Source organism: Phascolarctos cinereus, unplaced genomic scaffold (assembly GCF_003287225.1).
Source record: "Phascolarctos cinereus isolate Bilbo 61053 unplaced genomic scaffold, phaCin_HiC Scaffold_726;HRSCAF=1367, whole genome shotgun sequence".
NCBI lineage: Eukaryota > Metazoa > Chordata > Mammalia > Diprotodontia > Phascolarctidae > Phascolarctos > Phascolarctos cinereus.
The window spans coordinates 400820190-400843161 of NW_027556098.1; the positions used below are offsets into that span (position 1 = coordinate 400820190).

At 42.4% G+C, this 22972-nt stretch overlaps 1 protein-coding gene across 1 annotated transcript in view; it reads right to left on the reverse strand.

Annotated features, from left to right (window-relative positions):
- Positions 1 to 22972, reverse strand: part of PRDM16 (PR/SET domain 16) — a 646704-nt gene that overhangs the window by 69680 nt on the left and 554052 nt on the right. Inside the window, 1 exon segment of the mRNA XM_078145746.1 lies at positions 21602 to 21736. Within this exon segment, the coding sequence (XP_078001872.1) occupies positions 21602 to 21736 (135 nt within the window).

A 22972-nucleotide genomic window follows, 5' to 3' on the forward strand; every position in this document is an offset into this window, starting at 1 on the left:
TTTCCATTCTGGGTGTGTTTGTGTGGGGCAGGAGTGGATTATGGAGGCTCTTCTAGGCTTTGATTAAGACAATGGCCATGAGCTGTGGGTCTCCCTTTTGTTAACTTGTTTGACGTCATTGTGACTTGGTATTGCTTTGGCTGGGTCCCTGTGGCTTGGAGGTGAACCTGGCTGTTTATAAACAAAACCTAGCACGATTGTGAAAATAATCACCAACTTAACATGTCCCAAGCTTCAAAGAAATCAGGCCATGGGCCTATGGAGAAACCAAATCCCCTCAACTTTCTACTCCTTCTTTCCCCTTTGGTTTTCATTTGGGCTTCTGCAGGGTTTCAGGTTCCTGCCCTTAAAAATCAAAGGGCAATACCAAGCATCAGGCTCCCTCCTAGCTCTGACATTCTCAGTTCTAGAGTCTCTCCCAGCTCTGACATTCTTCATTTTAAGACGTTTCCAGATTCTGACATTCAATGCTCCGTGACTCTCCAGGTGAATGCTGGAATCCTTAGTACCTAGTGAGGTTCAGGGAAGAAGAAAGATCCAGGATGGTCCACATTCTCAAAGAAGTCTAGGAACCGTTTAGATCACCCCCAAAATTACATCCACAGGCACCTGGTGGTTTCCAAATCCCTTCATTGTGAAAGTTAGCTTAGTACTGCCACCGCGATGATATTCTGAAAATTATGGGTCACAATACTAATGTCTGTAGGGGTAGCCAGGTGGTGCCACAGTGTATAGAGGACTGGGTTGGAATCAGGAAGACTCATCTTTCTGAAATCAAATCCAGCCTCAGACCCTTACTAGCTGTGGGACCCTGGGCCAGTCACGTCACCCTTTTTGCCTCAGTTTCCTCATCTGTAAAATAAGCTGGAGAAAGAAATGGCAAACCGCTCTAGTATCTTTGCCAAGAAGACCCCCAAACAGAGCTGTGAGAACAACAACAACAAAACCCTATGTTTTTGGCGCAAAGTCCTTACAAGGGAAAAAAATTCACCCCTTTGAAAGCAAATGAGATTGTGGGGAGGATGGTTAAGGGAAACACTGGGAAAATAGTTTTATTTTATAAATGGCTAGATTTACAAGAGCTTGGAAATAAAGCAGGATTAGAGAAGTTCTTAAAAATTTCTTGGGTGACTTGATCAGAAGGAGAAATTGGATTTTGAAGATGGCCGTTCACATCCCCACCTGTGCCACTTCTTCTTCGTGTGGCCTTGGGCAAGTTGGTTAATCTTTGAACCTCACCTTCCTCATCTATAACATGGGGGGGGGCTAAACTTCATGATTTTTAGACGTTTTTCCATCTCAAAATATGATAAACCCACGAAATGATTCCCCACAGCTGCCTTGCCCTGGCCCAAGTCCCCAAGATCCTAAGGACCAAGACATGTTATTTTCTTTCCTACCATCCAGGCTGAGTAACACAGAGAGGAGGCATTCTAATAGAAGGTGACTTCTCTGAACCCAGCATGGTAGCCTGAAATCCTCGACTTGCTCTGTAAGCATATAGCTTAGAAGTCTGACACTTCGGGTACAACTGCTTCCATTCCAAGTCCAATCATCCTCAAAGCCAACAGCATGTGTGTGTGTGTGTGTGTGTGTGTGTGTGTGTGTGTGTGTGTATGTATGCGTTGGATGTCATATAAAGTGATTTGTCTCCTGGGATTGGGGGCATTAGACCAATACCAGGTGATTTTGACCCTCCAATTCTAGAACACGAGATGTAATGAATACAAACTTTCTCCTAACTGTGTTTCCAAATGGCCCTTTGTATCACTTTTAAAAAAATAATCATGTATTTTTGGGGGTCCCATACACAAGAAGCCCAGGTCACTAAGTATTTGCTAGTTTGGAGGCTGTGGAAAGACCTGTTGATCAATATTCCACTCAATGAAACCTCATGACTGGAAATCCCCCCAGTCTAAATGCCACTTGGGCCTCTGCACCTGCCAGAAGACATGTGGTCAAAGCCAAGACAGTAAATTTGAATTGTCCTTGAGGGAGATGAAGGGGCAGGGAATACACTCCAAAGCAGTAGGCTGAACCCACAGCTATGCGAAAAGAGCGTGTTCAAGGGGTGAGAGAAAGATTATAAATCCCTGTCATGGCCTGTGTATGATTCCCAGGCCTGAACAAAACAAAACAAAACAAAACAACTCTTTGCTCAAGAACTTGAACTCTATAAGGAAATGAGAATGTGGTGGGAAGCTCACGAGGGCCTTTCGTGTTCTCTTTGGGCGTCTGTAGAAAAGGGGAGTCTACCTTAGCACTCCCTTGAGTGTTTGTTTCTCTGTTGGCCCTTTCTGTGAATTTTGAGGACCTGACTTGGAGTCAGGAAGATGTGGGTGCATGCCCTGCTTCTCACATGTACTAACTGTGGGACCCACAGCAAATCACTCAACTTTACCATGTCCCCAAGTGACTTAATAATAGCTCTGAATTACAAACATATTGCTGGATTGGAATTAGTGAAGAAAGTTTTCCATGGTAGAAGCTCCCTAAACCTAAATCCTAAACAATAGTAAGCATATTATTATTATTGTTAATCATAAATCTAGCATTTATATAATGCCCCAAGGTTTGCAATTTAATTTGATCCTCCCAACTACCAGGGAAGTAGGTGCTATTGTTGTCCCCATTTTATAGATGAGGAAACTGATTGAATTCAGGTCTTCCTGACTCTAAGTCCAGCTTCTAAACATGTCACTGCTGAGCTGCCTATAATGATGGTGATGATCATGTAACATTGGGTAAGGCCATTTCTGAAAGGGAGGAAGAGGGGCCCCTTCTATGTGGCCATGTGTTCCTGAGAAATCCCACCTTGGGATGACCCCTTTTCCAAGTATGACTACTTTCTCCCCAGGTCACGCTCCCTTCAGCTCTCCTTTCCCAGTTTGCTGTGGTGGGGTAGCTTCTCTGACACACAGAATAAAGTCAGAGGATTATTAAATGACCACTCACACAATTCCTTAGGATAATGGGAAACCCATGTTTTCATGACCCACATAAAACATAATCAAAGAGATGTTAAAAAAAAAGAGAAGAAACTCATTACTATACACAAGAATACAGCATCAGAAACCCGGGCAATAGCCATTGACTGATTTAAAGTAAACTCTCCACTAAGCCAGTCACAAATATGAAGAGATTGACTGTGTGGACTAGCCATGGTGCATTAGATTAATTAAACTCCCCAGCAAGTGAGATTGCCTAAGATTTTTTTTTGTACCTGTAATGAGAAACCGTCTAGGTTTCTAAGGTATACACTCAGGGCTGCCAGTTTTAAAAAGGGAAGTTAACAATACCAAGCCAGGGTGATAACCATGCATATTTTGTTATTTGGGCTATAAGTGGGCATAAACTAGGGTTCATGGAGAGATTCTCCAGGGCAGGACTGACAGTGTTTAGAACAGGAGATATTAAGTAAATATTAATATTTCCTTAACAAGGAAATTTTAATAAGCAGCCAGAATTTAGGCTTTACCTGAGTCACAAGAGAAGTCGGTCAAAGTAAATGGATGCCTCATATCTACTGTCCAGAAGCAGTGTGGCATAGTAGATAGAGAGTAGCCCAATGAGCCAGGGAGATATGGGTTCAAGCCCTGCCTCTGAAGGCATTAGATTAGCCAGTTGGCTATGTGAACCTAGGCAAGCTGATTTGTTTTTCAGCTGAATTTTCCTCATATTTAAAATGGGTTGTTGTGAGGATCAAATGAGATTATATGTTAGAGAATTTTTGTAAGCCTTAATAACTGATAATAAACCTTTCAGTGTCCCCAGGCAACTCTTTAAGAGTGGCTATCAGGCAGGCGCTTATCTGTATTGGGGTCTTGGTAAGTCACTCAACCTTTCACTATCATGTCTATGTCTGTGTCTGTGTCTGTGTCTGTGTCTGTGTCTGTGTCTGTGTCTGTGTCTATGTCTATGTCTATGCCTCTATGTCTACATCTGTCTCTATAGCTAGCTAGACACGTAGATATATAGACATAGATATACACACAATAGCTAAATATATGCATTTATAGGAATATATACACATATGAACACATGCACACATAATATTTACACAAATGATTATGCATGTACATGGGAAAACCACACAATATACATACGCACACACATGTATGCATGCATGCATTTACCTGTGCATACAATATAACATACACATCATGCATATACGACATATGCATAAAAAGTGTATGACACAATATATGCATACGTGCATATATACATATATGTATCAACAACACACATAAGCATTGTACATAACATATATTTACACATGCATGTAATATACCTAACTTATATGTACACATATATTTCATTTAAATGTTTCCCTGCTGTGCTGATGTGTTTCATCTTTATCATTTCTATAAAACTGTTCTCATCACCTGTGTTGCTCTGTTTTGATTTGCTTACTCAGCTAGCACCCATTCAGGCAAATTCTGCCCACGTCCTTCTCTCTCTCTCTCTCTCTCTGTGTCTCTTTCTGCTTTTTTGTCTCCATCTGTTTCTCTCTGTCTCTACCTCATCATCTCTGTTTCTGTTTCTGTCTCTCTGTGTCTGTCTGTCTGTCTCTCACTCACACACACACATCCCAGCTTTAAAATAAAACATGGCAAAGCACACACAAAAGGGAAAGGCAGTCTCGGTTAGCTGGTGACATTATCTCTCTCCATGATGAAGCACCAGACGATAAAAAAAATGTCCCTGCTCTGACTTCCAAGTTTCTCTTGGGGGGGGGGGACCCATGCCCAACACATAGTAGGAGCTTGATAATGGCGCCTTGAATGGAATGGAATTAAAGAACTCTTCCTTCTGGGATCCCTCAAGTCCCCATCAGGGGGCAGTCTTTCCTCAGTTACCTGCTCCTCATTCCCTGGGTTTTCTGTTCACTGTTCACATCCTCCCTCCCTCCCTTACTCCCTCCCTCTCTTGCCGTCTTCTCTCATGCCACTGGCCTGCCCCTATCTCACTCTCTGCCTGCTTTGATTTCAGAGCTGTGATTCGGGCCCTTGCACTCTGAAGGTCTGGGAATAAGGAGGGGGAGGCAGGCAACGAGGTCCTCTCTCTGCACCTCCCCCATCCCAAATCTTGCATGAACATCGCAAAAGTACCACCTCCCCCCACCCCTCCCCGGCCCCAGACCTAAGTGAGAACTACCAAGTTCTAAGTCAGTGCAGACTCCACTGGGACAGAGGAGACCCCCATGGGAAAAGAGAGGGGGAAGAGAAAGGGAGAAAGAGAGAGAAAAGGCATAACTACGAAGCAGCGAGCAAGCAGGGGTGGGAGGACAAAAGTAGTCTAACCTTCTTTGGCTGTGATTGTTGGCTCTGCTCAGCAGTCTGAGTTAAGTTTAGAGTGTGCCAGAGAGGGAGTCCAGGGTGAGCAGAGACTATGGCAAACACCATCCTCTGGCCCTTGGGAGGGAGAGGGAAGGAGGGAGGGGAGGAGGGAGGGAGGGAGGGGGGAGGGGGAGCTGCAGAGGCGGGGAGCCCCAGCGCCAGCCAGAGCTGGTCCTCCCTAGCTCAGTCCCTGTCCTGGAGCCGGCATCCTTGCTTTCTCTCTCTCTCTTCATGTGTCTACAGGAGGGGTGGCTACAGTTGATCCTTCCTCACTAATCTAAGATGCAGAGCTCAGACACTCCCCCTAATCTTTCCTCTCTCGGGAGACCCTCCTCTCTCTCTCTCTCTCTTCTCTCTCTCTCTCTTCTCTCTCTCTCTCTCTCTCTCTCTCTCTCTCAAAAGAAGTTGTCCTGTTCCCTTCATGGAAAGCAGAGAAAAGAGAAGCCTCAAGCTTCCAAGTTTCAAATGAACTCTTAGTCATTTATTTTGTTTCTTTTGCAAACTGGAACTTTCTTTCCTTCCTTGCCTGGGAACCCAAGGTGGGTTCGGTCCCAGTACAGAGTCTAGGAGGTTCCTTTCCTGAAGACCTAGATGCTCATAGTAGGGTGATGACAAAGATACATGGCAACCAAAGGGGGAGGTGGATTGTGAGGCTCTGAGACATAGGATTGGCAATAATGTTACCCATGTAAGTATCTATTTATTTTAGTGAGACTGGGGTGGAAGTAGGGGAAGTTGGCTTGACTTTCCTTAACTTTTTCAAACTTGAAAGGGCATTAAAGAGGCTAAGTGCTGGGGGGAGAAAGAGGAAACAGAGAGGGGGAGAAAGAGGAACAGAGAGAGAGAGAGAGAGAGAGAGAGAGAGAGAGAGAGAGAGAGAGGAGAGAGAGAGAGAGAGAGAGAGACAGACAGAGAGAGAGACAGACAGAGACAGAGACAGAGAGAGACAGAGAAAGAGAAAGTTTTAAAACTTTTCCAAACCCAGCTGGTCCTTAATTTGACAGTTCCCCCAGTGGCATCCAGGCTAAAACAATTCTAACGCTCAGCTCCCTCTGACACAAAAGCTGAGCTGATCTTTTGTTTCATTTTGAACATGTCGTTCAAGAAAAAATAATCTCTCGGTGCAATTAGTGCCCCACGTGAAAGGAGACCAACTGTTCCCTCTGGGGCAGAGAGACAGAAAGACAGAGAGACAGAGAGAGACATACAGAGCCTTCAGACTCAAAGGTAGAGGAAAGGGTGTGTGTGTGTGTGGGGTGCGGATTTTAATGGAAACCCGCTTTGCCCAGGCAATGGGGCGCCTGGCCCTTCCCTGACACTACAGGAGGCATTACAACCCCACCATTCACTGTAATGCACCTCAACGGCTTCTAGTTTGAACCAGCAACAAATTATTAGAGAAACCTTGTAAAAATTCCTTAACGCGTTTTTATAACCTTTCTTCTCATTTTCCATTTCTAGGTTGGTGACATCCCTGATTGGACAAGGGTCCAGGGAATGAGAAGTCCTCGTTATTGATGAACATATACAGGACAATTTTGCTCTTGAAACAAAGATCGAACTTTTATTTTTCAAGAAAGAATCTGTCGGACTAGTTTTCTCTCTCTCTCTCTCTCTCTCTCTCTCTCTCTCTCTCTCTCTCTCTCTCTCTCTCTCTCTTTCTCTCTCTCTCCTCTTAACAATAACCCTGGAGGAAGGCATTCAGCATTATGTGCTGCAACTTAAAAATAATGCACATTTTTTCTTCCTTTCCTAAGTGTTCTATTTAAAAATAATTGTTTCTGTTACAGTGTTTGTGTTGAGGGGCATCTGTGTACACAAATATATATCTACCTTTATACATATATACTTAAAAGTGCATGACATGGTAATATAATGACTTAAATATAGATACATAGCTAGATATAATAATAGTTAACATTTATATAGCACTTTAAGGTTTGCAAAGCTACTTAAAATATTACAAATATTCTCATTTGACCTCCACAACAATCCTGGGAGGGAAAAGTAGATACAGTTATTCTCTTTTCATAAACCTATAGATGTACACAGATCTAGATGAGATAGATGCAAATACAGATATAAAATATATAGAAATAGCTTTAGATATAGAAATATATGCCATAGAGATCCATAAAGATAGCATATAAAAATAGAAATCTATCTGCATAAACACAGCTATATAGATATAGCTACATATAGAGATATCTATATGTAGACATATTTAGATTTGAATGTACGTAGTATAGGCACCTATAAATATACACAGTTGTAAATGTATACAGATGCACAGAAACAGATATATAGATAGGCATATATCTTTAGACATACACACACATATATCATTATAGATGTTTATAGATATAGGTAGATATATCAGGGTGTTTCAAAGATTATTGTAAGGTTTCAAGCTTGAACCCATGAAGACCTTGGGACACCTTGTATTTAAGACAGGGATGGTCTAATTTTATTTTTCTTGATCAAAGATCTATGGGGAAAACAACCAATAGCCAACAACAGAGCTTCTTGGCTATTTAATAAATGTTAATTCTAAAGTACCATGCTTTAAAAAATTCAAAAGTGACTTAATCTGGTGTCCACTTTCCTTTGTTCCTTGTGGGACTCCAGTGGGCTTATTAAATGTAGTGGATCTCCCCCCCCCCAACACATATACACATACAGGCAATCATTCAGAGTTCTGTCTCTGGCTAGCTCCTGCTAGTTTTCTTCTCCCCAATAAAAGGAAGGGTTTAATTGTAGGTAAACCAACTTCAGAACTAAACCAAGGACACCATTCCCCTTATGAGGCTGAGTTGCTGCCTCAGAAAACTCAGATTTTTACCCAGCTCACGTTCACTGTGACTGAGCTCTTTTCTAAAAACACCATTTCCCCAACAAGTTCACTTTTCAATTGGAAAAAAAGTTGAAAGCCATCATTGCAGGGGAATATATTCTTTTTCATTTTCACTAGTTAAGTATTTTTTTTAAAAACATGAAATTAATTTCCTGGGAAAGATGTTTTAGAAATGGTATTGCAGATCCCACAATTTCCATGGCTGCTGAACCTTAAAAGTCTTAGATTCACACCAGAAGAAAATGCTTTTCCAATTGCACAAAGTCGAAACCATGCTAAAGCTGGCAACTAGAAATCAAGTTAACAAGTAAGCAATACACTGTACTTTTTTTTTTTGAATGAACAATTCTCTCTGAAATTCATCAGCATGCTAAAGAGCTCTGGGCCTTTCTTTTTCTTCTAAAGTTTCCCAGGCTGCTCAGGAGCTGCTGATAACAAAAAGTGGCCTTCTCTATCAGGATGTTGATTTCTTCAAATTGTCTAAACAGTCTCTCTCTCTCTCTCTCTCTCTCTCTCTCTCTCTCTCTCTCTCTCTCTCTCTCTGTGTCTCTCTCTCTCTCTCTGTCTCTCTGTCTCTCTCTCTCACTCTCTCTCTTTCTCGATTCTTGGATTCAACTGTGCCTAAATTTGTCAAGGCTTCAATATTCACAATGTGGTGCTGGAGGCCTGTTCTCAGAAGAGGATAGGAACATAGGGACTATGGCCACTGAATGGCTCCAGCTCCATCTCTGATCAGAAACTAGTTGGCTGTGGACCCATTTGGTCATTTGTTTTAGTGCGGTCTCAGTCCTAGGCTTCTTTCATCTCTGTCTCTAGCTCTGTCTTTCTGTCTATCTCCCTCTCCTCTCCTCTCCTCTCCTCTCCTCTCCTCTCCTCTCCTCTCCTCTCCTCTCCTCTCCTCTCCTCTCCTCTCCTCTCCTCTCCTCTCCTCTTCTTCTTCTTCTTCTCTTCTCTCTCTCTTCTCTCTCTCTCTCTCTCTCTCTCTCTCTTCTCTCTCTCTCTCTCTCTCTGTCCTATGATTGCACACTAACAAGGCTGACAGTACCACAGTCATGAGGGACTTCCCAATTTTTAAACCGTTTACACAGAAAGGATATGATAGGAGGCATAACAAACTCATTAGGTCAGGGTCAAATACCTCCATCCATGACCCCAGTGCCCTGCAGTAGAAACAGTATTATATTCCTTTCTTTGGGAATTACTGTTCAGTGTTTACCCTTCCTCCAGCCAAAGTCCCGTAAGCTCAGTTTTGCTTCAGAAAAGTAGCATGAGCATCGGCGATCTCAGAGAACAACAGGGACACAGCGCGCAGCTCAGTGGGCGATAGGAAGATAGTTCGGAAGCTGAGACCACTTCACTGTGAAGTTAAGATCAAAATCTTTACTGGCCCCCTCCCTGTCTTATTCAGCTACTCCCAGACTCCGGATGGGAGGTGGGGGCGGGAGTAGGGGGAGTACCTTGGTTTGGGCTTTTTAAAAGGGGCTCAGCTTTTTAGATAGGTCTAGTAAAATCCACCAGGCTAAAACTGAGGACCAAGATGGAGTTCTCCAGCGGAGAGGGGAAGGGGGATGTCTTGCTTCTGCCCTGCCTTTCTTCCTCCTGTCTCTGCACCTCTACCGAGTGCCCTGATATTTTATCTCTGCTTACGTTCTTCATTATTACAGTTTGTCGCAGTCTATTAAGTTTGGAATGTGTTTAAATATAAAAATGATCACTTCTTAGTTTTGTTCTTTGAATCTCATAATGTTTTTATGTCCAAAATTTTAGTTTGCTGGAAGAATCCCCTAATTGTTGTTAAATCACTCTTTGCAAGACATTGCCGCTAAATAAACATACAATCGATACCATCTAAAACGTACAATATACAATATGTAATATATATATTCTATTCACCAAATATTTATCAAGTTTCCATGTGCTAGATAGATAAATATGAACACTGACTTTCCGTCTATCCATTCATCTACCTATTAATCTACCTAACATTTATTTATGTACAGAGAGGCAAGAGATATATCAAGAGGAGTTTTACCTTTTGAGGCTAGAGCTGTGATTTCATAAATATAGGCAATATCTGGTAATGAAACTTTCTCCATTATATATGTATGTGTGTATAAATACTTAATATGTATATTATATAACATTAAATTTAATTCAAGCATTTATTAAACTCTTGGTATGTGTCAGACATATGCGCACACATATATACACACATACATACATATCTTATTTACATATCACATTTATATAGATAGAGCTGGAGACAAATATGAATTTTTTTGACTGGATCTGTGACTTTATCCATGCAGGGAATTTCTGGTGAAGAAATTCCCTCAATTACATATAATAATATATAATCTATGCAAATTATAGATATGAAGCCTGTACACATTTAACATTTACGTGTTACATATTAAGAATTACAAAGCAATTTTCATACACAATCTCTGATCCTCCAAATAACACAGTGAGATAGGTACCTATGTATGTCGGTATGAAATGTATACCCTCACATGATATCTGAATATATTAGATGTATTCCTAGATGGCATAGACAGTGAATTTTCAATGCTGTCAGATCACCATAGTTAGTGGGTTTCATTCACGCCTTGGGGAGAAGCGGTCCTCATTTTTGGAAAGGAAATGAAGAAAACATTGTTAAAAAACAAAACAAAACAAAACAAAACAAACCGGCTTGTTTGGTTTGGTTCCTGAGATTTCTGAGAAATGAGCTGATTATGTCTTTAAAGGCATTTTGCAAAGCAGCTGAAATTGTGAGCAGGGGGTTTATTTTAATGTCACTTTCGAAGGAAAAATAATAATCCATTGTTTTAGGTGCCCATTGGAAAATGGCACGTTTATGCCGAATGGTTAATTTTAAATTGCAGGGAATTAAAAATGGCATTCAAATGAGAGAACTTTTCCTGGGGAGCAGAATTGAGACGGAATGGTCTGTGCGATGGGTGGATGGAGCCCAGGACCCGTCCACAGGCTGGACACTCAGATACACACAGACGGAGACTCCACCACAGGACAGCGGAAACGAAACCAGAAAAAAAGAACCCTCCATCAAAAGCAAATTATTTTGGTCTGGGAGGCACCAGGTTTTGATTAAAAACCAGCCCTGGCTCTCATCAACACAATGCTGGTTGGTGATTGTAAGGCTAATCTTTTATTAAAATGTCTTTGCTTAACGGGCCTAAAGGAAGAGATTAACCTTTGTCTGCCTCGACTTTGGGGAGACAGGGCCCTTTATGTCCATCCTGAGAGCAGCCAATCCCTAGGAAGAATTTGCAAAGCACTGAGGCTGAAGGGATTAATAATACATCGCCCGTGTGTCAGACCTATGGCCACGCATGGGCTCAAGCTAGGGTTGGTGAAGGAGAGGCCAGGCCCCAAAAGTCCCTTTACAAAACCCATATCTCCTTTCTGATCTGCCTCTGGCCAGTGGAATGTGTTCGTTTATTTCTGTTCTTCCTGATCTATTGAGAGACAGAGAGACAGAGAGAGAGAGAGAGAGAGAGAGAGAGAGAGAGAGAGAGAGAGAGAGAGAGAGAGAGAGAGAGAGAGAGAGAAATGTCTGGGCATATTTTAGTGACTTCTTCTGGATAGAAAATGATGGCTTTTAACCAAGGACAGACTCTACTTTTGCCGGCCTTATTTCCTCTCAAAGGGGTTTGGTGACATTTAAGGCCTGCCTGCTTTAGCTAGACCCATGACGGCTGGGAAGCACCCTGAATGCCCCCCACATTTGGATTCCTTTCTTCACTTTTACCATGGCTCCTTAGGGGCCTGGATGGGCCAAGGCTCTAAATGTGGGCTCCACTCTGATCTAAATGGCACCGTTGACCATTAACATCTTGCCGCCAACCTTCAAAAGCTATTGGGGCTATATTTCAAAAACAGAAGAAAAAGAAGGCAAAAACGAAGACTAAAAAAAAAAACAGAGCAGGGCTGAATAGGATATATTCTCCACCCCCTTCCTCCTTCTGTGGCCAACTTATTTCCAAGTTTTGGTTTTCTTTCTTAACATTAAAATAAATTCAGGAACAGACCCTGTCTGTGTCTCTTGAAACCTTTCAAACCAACTCGTTTGCTCCTAATTGGAGGCAAAAGAGCCACCCAGGGGTGAGGCTAATGTCTTGAATTTTCCAAAAAGGAAAGGATTGGGGGGTGAGGGAAAGCAGAAGCAGGAGATCTGGGGCAGCTGAAGGGTCTTTTCGTCACCGCCCAAAGTGAACGTATATATAGAATACCTGATGGATTTTTTTTTCTTTTTCCCCTTTCAATGCTAAAATGAAAAAAAAAATCGGGTAAATTAAAGACTGCTTCTAAAACCCTAGTGAGAATTGGTAATAATGAGAGGCACACAATTACCTTCGAAACTGCACATTGTCGGCCAGCTCAGCCGAGGTGGGGTGAGGGGGGTTGGGTGGGGGATGCAGGAAAGAAGGTTTCATCCTGAGCTGGCCCTGGTGAAGCCAGGCCTGTTTTTCTGACATCGAGCTGCTGGCTCTCTTGGGTATCAATTCTGTCTTTTGGGATCATCTGCAGCCTCTTGGATACTGGCTCTTTTCATTTTGACCAATGGGGCTGACCTGCAAATCTCGCTTGATTTGGGACGGAAGGGAAAGGTAGATGGAGAGAAACTATAAAAGATCCTTTCCCCTGATGGACCTCAGTCTTTTTCGTAGTATTTTTTTTTTCTCAAAGGAAGCGTTATTGATTGGGAAAGAGGTGGAACAGGAGGGTAAGAGGAAGCAATAGGGAATTTGAGGATGAAGCTATTCCAGATATGAGGGGCAAATCTTAGGGCAAAAAAAAAGAGATGCAGACGTTAGGATGGGTTGGTGGGGGTTTGTTTGTAGAGTGGGAGTCGCCCAGGACAAAGAATGTGTTTATGTCATGAACATTGGGGCAGGGGGCAGGATAGGAAAGAAGCAGACTAGGCTTTCTAATACAAAGGCATTGGATTCCCACCTCCATGGTGCCCAAGAAGAGGGAGGTTGAAAGGCTATGAAAAAAATCTATATTTTATAATGAAACCTATGATAAGTATATGCTTTATAACAAAACAGTTTTTGGTGTCCCACTGACTACAGTTTTCCCTTTTTGTGGGGGGGGTGTAGAATTAATCTGAGATTTCATTGGTATAGCTAGAATTTATATATTGCTTATTGCATGCCAGGTACCATGCTAATCACTCTACAAATATTGTCTTATTTGATCTTTACACTAGTCCTGGGTGACAGGTGTTATTATTATCCTCATTTGACAGATGAGGAAACTGAGGCAGGCAGAGGTTAAGTGACTTGCCCAGAGTTTGCACAGCTAGCAAGCGTTGGAGGCTGGATTAGAATTCAGGTCTTCCAGACTCCGGGTACAACGCTCTCTCTACTGCGCCACCTAGCTACCAAATGGCCTGGACCTAGGAAACGCTTCAGGGACCAATCCCCTCATTTTACAGGTAAGGAAACCGAGGCTTAGAGAAACTAAGTGACTTGACCAGTGTCATATAGCTAGTAAGCATGAGAGGCAGGATTTGAACAAAGGGCCTCTGACTCCAGAAGAGAAGGGTAACGTAAGAGAAGCAATGAGGATTTTGAAATGAATTCAGGATGTGAAAAGCAAGTTTTAGGGTGAGAAAAAAGATGTGAATGGCTATCAGGATGAGTTGGTGGTTTTTTTTTTTGGGGGGGTAGTGGGGAATAATCCGGGACAAAATTCCTAATGTTCTATTGTATACTATGGGTGGAAATGTATAAAAAATACACAAAACATATAAAATAATATTTACTATTAAATAAAATATAGTATACTAATGTAATAAATATAAAAAGTAACTATGAACTTTAATATCACATGCACATATGCTGCATATATATACACATATATATATACACACACATACACACATACATATATATTCCCCCACCCCTCTTAATTCTAGTGCCTTCACTCTGCTAATTATCTCCTATTTATCTCATCTATAGCTTTCTTTGTATATATTTCTTTGCAAGTTGGGGCAGCTAGGTGGTGCAGTGAATAGAGCTCGGGTCTTGGAGCATGGAGGACCTGCGTTCAAATCTGACCTCAGACACTTGACACTTACTAAATGGGTGACCCTGGGCAAGTCACTTGACCCTAATTGCCTTACCAAAAAAAAAAAGTGCGGACTGCATATTTGCTTGCATGTTGTCTCACCTGTTAGATTGTAATCTCCTTGAGGGCAGGGTCTGTCTTTTGCCTCTTTTTGTATCCCCAGTGCTTAGCACAGTGCCTGGAGCACAGTAGGTGTTTAATAAATATTTATTTATTGATATGTGTAGTATGTATAGATTTAGATATAGTATGTACATATGTAATACATCTAGTATGTCTGTATTAGTGTATGGGTATATGTAGTATGATATACATAACCTGTTTATATAATATATGTAGTACATGTATATATAGTAGTATGTATATATATTATATATATATATATATCTATCTAGTGTATCTATATTAGTATATATGGATATATAGTATGATATATATAGAATGTTTATATAGTATGTGTAGTATGTGTATATACAGTAGTATGTAAATGTAATATATCTAGTGTACATTAGTATGTATGGATGTGTAGGATATATACATAATATGTTTATATAATATATATAGCATGTACACATGTAACACATCTAGTATGTCTATATTAGTATACGTATTTATGTATTAATATAGCATAATATATGCAATGTATCTATAGTATGTGTATATGTACATATATACAAACATACTGTAGGATTTAGTTAATATGTTCGTTAGTTTTCTTTTTCCTTTTGGTGCAAGAGGTGACCTAAGGGGTATGAAAGCTATATTCAGAAATGAAGGGAATGCCCACCTAAGGATACCGATCATTTTCCTAAGGGACGTCAGAGGCCCCTCACTTTGTAGAGAAGGGCACTGAGGCTCTTTGAGGTTAAGTGACTTCACAAGGTCCCACAGGTAGAAAGTTTCAGACATGGGATTTGAACACTTGTCCTGTGACTTCAGACCCAGAACCTTTGCCACTGTAGGAGCTGCTGTTCTGAACGGGAATAGTGCATGATAGAGGTGGGAGGAGGCAGTGGTGGGGGTGGGGTGGGTGTAGGGAGGAGGGGGGTGGATGAAGATGGAGGAGGAGGAGTGGCTATTTCAGCAGCTTCCCTCCGCCCCACCAAGGTAATCTGTCAACAAGCATTTATTTAGTGCTTATTATGTACCAGGGCCTGTTCTAGGCACTAGGGATACAGAGATAAAAAAAAGAGAAATTAATCTCAGCTCAGAGAAGTAAGACGAGTTACAGAGAGTAAACTACAGTTCATGTTAATGCCAGCAGCACAGGGAGGCCTAGTCTTCAGGGAGTCCCCAAAGATATGGTTCAAAGAGCCAATAACTTCAGCTAATTATCTGGGGACACACCAGGGTGATGTCTGGCCATTAGCAGCTTGTCTGGAGACCACTACGTCCTGCAAGGAGTGAAGGATTGTAAATGTCTGAATGATGGCCATAGGGAAAGGGGGCTGGCCCTCAGATCTTTACCCTGTCACTGGCCTGAAGTGGAGATATGTGTGTTCTTCTGAAGAGCCCCGAGGTGCTTGGCTGGGGAGATGCCCAGAGCTCCCTAACGTGGAGGGTTGGCTTGGAAGATATGGGTTCAGAACTGATACTCTCTATCTGGCTTCTCCAGCCTGTCTTTGAGTTTGGCTTCAGTAAACGGCTTGTTCTTACAAAATTAATGGGACTGGTGAGAAGTAACTGGGATTAAGCTCCCTTCTCTGGGTTTGGTGCCACTTGGGCACCTTCAGACCTTGGCTCTGGTCCCAGCTTTGCTCTTTGTTAGCTATGTGACCACTGGTGGCCTCTTCACCTGCCTGGACCTTCTGTTCATTCCTCTGTCCAATTAGTGGGCTGGTCTAGCTGAGCTTTAAGGTCCTTTTCTAATTCTAAATCCACGAGAGCATGCAAGACATGTGAAAGGATAGGATATGGATGAAGAGAGGTATTGAAAGAGAAGATTATGGATGGGCTGCAATCTGTAATGTGGAAGGGAGTAGCCTCTTTGAAGAGATCATGGGAGGCATGATGTGGTAATAATCATAATCATAATCATAATTTCTATAGTATCCGCTACGTGCCAGCCACTTGCAAAGTGCTTTACAGAGCTTTCTGTTTGCTCCTCACAAAAGTCCTGGAGGGTAGATGCTATGATTATTCCCATTTTACAGATGAGGAAACTGAGGCAAACAGCAGTGAAATTATTTGCCCAGGGTCACATGGCTAGTAACTGTCTGAGGTCGGCTTTGAACTCAGATCTTTCCCAACTCCAGTCCCATTGCTCTAGACACTGAGCCACCTAGCAGCCTAGGTGGTGCAAGGGAAAGGGTATTGTTGCATCTAGGTTTGAGGGACTTGAGTCCAAATCTCAGCTGTTTCCTGTAACCTTATAAATGCCATCTCCCTAACCATCAGCCTCAGTTTCCTAATCTGTAAAATGGGGGAGGGGAAGGGTTGGAATAAATAACCTCTAAGTTCCCAGAATTATCTGGTTGGCTGCTTAATCATAAACTTAGATAATGTGTAAAGGCAAACCTTAAAGGGCTACGTAATTGCACTATCTGTTGCATTAAGCAGAAGCTGTAACAAGGCTGGACGTCAGGAAGATGCCCCTAAAGACTCGAGCTGTCCAAAAGTGGAATGGGCTTCCGGGTGTCGGGGTGAGGGGCTCTGCTTGCATGGGAGATCTTTGCACAAAGGCTGGATAATCCACTTTGGGGAATTTGCAAAGAGGATTCTTTTTTGGGTATGGTTCAACATAGTACGGGCGCTAGGGGGCGCCATAGTGCGTAGAGCATTGGGCTTGGAGTCAGAAAGATTCATCTTCCTGAATTCAAACCCAGTCTCAGACACTGCCTAGCTGTGTGACCCAGGGCAAGTCACTTAACCCCATTTGCCTCAGTTTCCTCATTTGTAAAATGCACTGGAGAAGTAAATGGCAAACCACTCCAGGATCTCTGCCAAGAACACTCCAAATGGGGTCATGAAGAGTTGGACATGACTAAAACAACTGAACAATGTGGTATAGAGGACCTGGATTTAAGTCATATCTGTACAACTTGAACCACCTAACTTTACCACTCTAAGTCTCACAAAATCCTAGAGTTAGAGCTGGGAGGGACCTCAGTAGTCATCTAGTCCAATTCTCCCAAGTATAAATACCAGACTTGTCCAACTTTATATGTGGAGAAAGTGCACAAGCAGGATTCATACTCAAATCCTGTGACTCCAAGCTCACGACTCTCTGCCACCTGGTTTAGCTGACTACCACTGAGGTTCCTTCCAACTCTGAAATTCTGCAATACTGCGATGGTACATTCAGTTGTTTTTTTCTTTCTTTTACTAATAACAAGAAGTTATAAATAGCTCACAAAGTGGACATAGGTAGATGGAATGACTACATTTAGATAGATTTGGTATTGGTTGAATGACCAGGCCTCCAGAATGGAGATTAATTGGTCTTTGTTTATTTGGAGTGCCACAGGATTCTGTCCTATGTCCTGTTCTGGTCTCACGCTTCGTGAATGAATCAGGATGAAATCATCTGTGGCTTACTTATCAAGTTTGGAAAGGCGCGAAGCTAGGAAGGATAGCTGATGTGATGAACGACAAAATCCCAAAAAACCTTGACAGGTTTAGAATGATGTGCCGAATCTAATTTAAAAAAATTAGTAGAGATAAAAATACAGTTCTTGGCTTTTTTTTAAACAATGGCATAAGTACAGAATGAGGGCAGTTGTGGGCAGATTAAAGTTCTTAAAAAGAGATCTGGGGGCATTAGTGGACTCTAAACTAGTTATGAGTTGACAATGAAACATGGCTAAGGGGCAAGGGGTGGGTGAGAGGAAGTGTGAATGTGATCATGAGAGGCATTAACAGAAGCAGACCATCCAGAAAGATAGAATTTTTGCTGGATTTTGGCCCTTATTAGATGATATCTGACTTCTCCACCCTGCCCTTGGAAGCTTATTCTCAGAACTTTATCTTGTTGTAAATTCTCAGCAGCCTTGCTCCTCTATCTCCTCACTATCCCCTGTCCTGATTGGAGGGTAGGACATGAACTCCTAAACCAGCTCCTCATTTCTCATCTGGCTGCACAACTTTGGTTCTCTAACTAACTTCTCCACCATGCCTCTGATAGGAACCCTCCCCTGTGTGCTGTAGATTGTAAGCTTCTGGAGGGCAGGTCTTTTTTTTTTTGTATTTGTATTCCCAGTATTTAGCAAAGTGCCTGGCATATAGTAGGTGCTTAATAAATGTTTATTGACTATCTGGAATTTTGTACTCATTTCTGATCACCATATTTTGGGGAGGATATTGATGGGGATGGAATGGAGCCCTTGTAGAGGTTCTGAGAGCCTATTGTTAAATCTTCAGTATGAGCCCTTACATCTTGGAAATTGGCAAATGTTACAAATCAGGGCTTGGTTTATTGCTTTGTTGACTATCTAGATTTAAGAAAGTGATGCTGATAATACAGATTAAACTTAAAGTGTGCTGCAGAGACCTGGTTGTTAAATATTTACCAGCACATCTTTGAATATTAATGTCCTGAAGCGCACACAATAGAGGGAGACTAAACTGTTGAGGTGACTTGAAACTGTCCCTATGAAGATTCATTGAAAAGTTCTGGGGAATAATTTTTTATTGAGGGGGCAGAGAAGATTTGGGTGGGAGGTGATGGCTGTTTTTTACACTTTGATTTTCACATGGAAGAATTACATTTCTTCTGTTTGACTCCTGAGGGCTGGAGGGAATCAGGAAAGACATTTTCCCAATCCATTAAATTTCATTGATCTCCTCTGAAGAAACCTGTGGGCCTGGTAGCCCAAGAATTATGCTACTCCTTTAAAAATGAGGAAACTGAGGCTTAGATATGGTTCAGTGACCTGCAAAACCGGACTTGGCAAGTTCAGCACCTCAAGAAAGAAGCAGGCATGAACAGTACTAGAAATAACTAAGATGAAGTCCCTTGATTGGTAAGGGAGGTCTTATTAACAATGGCAGCTTCCTATTTTTAATAAATTATATTCTTGCTAAGTAGGGGATCCGCTGAACGCACAAGTTACATTGTTGTCTTTTCCTTGTTTTGGGGCCCTGGGGAAAATTCCTAGTCACTCTACCTTACTGAAATTTCCGACAATATGGAGCTAGTGAGATGCAAAGCCAGCCCTAGAACCCAGATGAAGAGATGTAGGAATCACTCAGTGAGATCATATATGCACAGATAATTTACAGCCCAGTTTTTGGTTTTTGTTTTTGTGGTTTTTTTAATAGCAAAAATAGGCAAACAATGAGGGAGAAGGAGAGAGAGAGAGAGAGACAGACAGACAGATGGGCAGACAGAGGGCAGAGAGACACAGAGACAGAGACACAGAGAGATAGACAGAGATACAGAGAAAGACAGAGATAGAGAACACCACACAGAGAAACAGAGACAGAGAGAGAAATGAGGATTTTGTAGGGTGCATGGGAGAGCCCTTCAAGCTTTGAATAACTCCATTCTGTCTTGGACACTGTTGAAGTTTTGAATGAGGCTTTGGACTCGTGAGTTGAATTTATGGTGTTGTAAGGATTCTATCAATTCGCTACCACAAGGGGTCAGATCACAGAGACCCAAAATAACTCCAGTCCCTTCAGAAAGTCCACGGAACCTCTGAGGGTTCTGGACCACCTATGGGTCAGTTCTCTCTGCACCCTGCTGAAGAGAAGAAACAAAAAACTCTGACAGCATTTCAAACCCTTGCAAGGCAATGACTTTGCTGGCAAGCAGCCAAGCCCTGCTTGAGAACCTGGTGAAACACAACCATTTAAAACCATTCTCCCAAAGATATTTTCTGTCCTCGGGTTCTTTCATTCATTCTTATTAAGCACCTACTGTGTGCCCGGCATTGTGCTAAAACATTGTAGAGTATTGGTCTTGCAGCCCCTCCTTCACCTCCCAGGGCAGTCCATCCCATTTGTGGATGGTTCTAATTAATTTGGAGTTTCCCTCATGGCTAGCTGAAATCTGCCTCTCTGCACCTTTTCCTCATGGTTCCTAGTTCTTCCCTTTGGGCCAAACCCAGCAAACCCTTGAAGAGAGCTATTTGGTGTCATCCCAGCCCAGTCTTCTTTTCTCCAGGCTAATCATCCCTTGTTCCCATGATCTTGGGGGCCCTTTCCCATCACAACTGCCCCTTTCTGGATGCTCTCTAGCCTTTCAGCATCTTTCCTGACATGTGGTGACCAGAACAGAGAACAGGACTCCAGGTGTGGAGTCAACACAGTCCCTGCTTTTACCGAGATGAGACTGCCATAGGGATTACAAGCAGGGGAGTATTGGAGCCGACTTGTGCTGGCTCCTGATACCTGATTGTTAAATGTTCAATGTGAGCATTTATACCTTGGAAGTGGCAAATACTTCAGATCAGGGCTTGATTTATCATGCTGTTGATTGTCTAAACTTAAGAAAGTGAAGGAGAAAATGGTACTATTGCCTATGAAAGTGAAAAGTGTCTTGAGTGCATTTTTCCCTAGAGAGCTGATCATTAAACATTTACTAGCAGGCCTCCAAACACAAGTGAATACTACCCAGGCAACAACCAACAGGCCCAAGATAAAGAGCGGCAAGGTCCCTTAGAGCACAAAATTTTAAATATTAAATGTTAGGGAAAGAAGTTTCGGACTCACAGGATTTCAGTGTTTGAATGCATCTTAGGAGCCATTTAGCCCAATTCATGACCCCAAAAAGAATCCATTGCAACACATCTGGCAAGTGGCTGTCCAGTCTATGCTCAGAAAATTCCAGGGAGGGGGAGCCCACTGCCTCCCATGGGAACCCATTCCACTTTGGGACCTTAGAACATGGAATGTCAGAGGTGGGAAGACCCTTAGAATAGGGAATGTCAGACCTAGGAGGGCCCTTAGAACAGGAAATGTCAGAGTTGTGAGGGCCTTAGAACAGGGGATGTCAGAGCTGGGAGGGCCCATCTAATAGCCTATCTTATAAAATCTAGTTCATATTTCTCATTTTACAGTGACTCTGTAGGAAAATAGCCCAAGGTTTAGAATCTCAACCACCCTGACCAATTTGTCTTCCCTGGAATAAACACATTTCATTTTGGAACCGTTTAATTCCATCTGCTTCATCAATCAAGGCTTAGCAACAATCTCTTCATAGGTTAGTAAGGAGAAGGTATAGACAGCTCTGTGAAATCTGGTTATCACAAAGGCCCAGGGAGTGGATGCAGAGCACACTCAATCTACCATGCTCTGATTTCGAAGAATTATTCTGAAGGACACAGATTTCCCCCAAGAGTTTCCTCATCCCACATGGGCCTACCTGCTCATTAATTTGACACACGGCTAGATTCTGGTCGTCTCGGGAGCAGGCCACCCGGATATACTTCAGCCAGTTCCCATTTCCAGTCGGGTTAGCTTCCACACAGAACTTCTCGTTGCCCAGCTCCTCAGCAATCTGTTGGGGGTGTGATGGGGGAAGAGAGAAGAGGAGGAAAGGAGGAAGGAGAGAAAAAAGATAGTGGTTATTAGAGGTGATGACCCGCCAAGGGTAGGAAAGTATGCCCAGAGATCTTGACAAAATTCTCATCTACAACATTGCTCCGAACCAGAAGTCCAATGATTTGGTTGGATGATGGTGGTGGTGGAGGAGGTAATAGGGTGAGATGTCATCAGCCATGGATTCATGAAGGGGTCACCAAATTTCAGAGTTCAATGGGGCCGATGAATCCAACACATGGTTGACCAAGAATCCCTTCTTAGATATCTCTAATAACGTGGCCAACTAGCCTTTGCTTGAAGCCCTTCAGTGAGGGCTTCTCCCCCCACCTCCCCATCTTACCTCCTCACCATAGCTCATTCCACTCTGAGACAGCTCTCATTGTAAATTTTCATGATAGCATGCCTAAGTTTTTTTTTTCTTTAGCCACAGCTTCAATACACTGTCCTTGGTTCTGTCTTTCGGAACTAAACATAATAAGTCCATTCCCTTTTGTAGGTGACAGTCTTCAAAGTACCTGAAGGCAGCAATCATGCCCTCCCCCATCTTCTTTTCGCTAGTCTTAGTACCCTCTAAGTAATACCCTTAATACCCTCGAATTCATTTAATCAATCCTAAGGTGGAATGAGTTTTAGTCAGTGGGTCCACAAGCATTTATTTGTTTATTTTTTTAATTTCAATTTTTTAATTTAAAAAAATTTTTTTCACAAGCATTTATTAAGCGCTTGCTATGTACCAGGTTCTGTGCTAAGCACTGGGGATGCAAAGGCTAGCAAAGCCAAGACCCTTCACCATCTTGTTTGAAGCTGCTGTCTAGTTTATCCATATTCTTCCTAAAATGTGGAACCCAGATTCCAAAGAATCCCTTATTCAGTCTACCCCCCTGCTATTCACACATTCATTAAGACCAGTGGAAAAGATTACAAAGCTCTGGGATTGAGGGGAAGTGTGGGGGCAGGCTGACGGAATGATGATTTCCCCCCACCTAGTTTATTTTATAAGGTGGCACCCAGATTCTGTCTAGCCCTGCCATTCACACATTAACTCAGTAGAAACCATAAGGAATCGGATTTGGTTATTCGAGACTTGGGACCGAGTGGGGAGCAGAAGGGACTGAAGGCTGAAGGACCCATGACGATTTTTCCCAACTAAACAGAGATCACTGTACTGGGCATAACCACAAACACCTCAAGT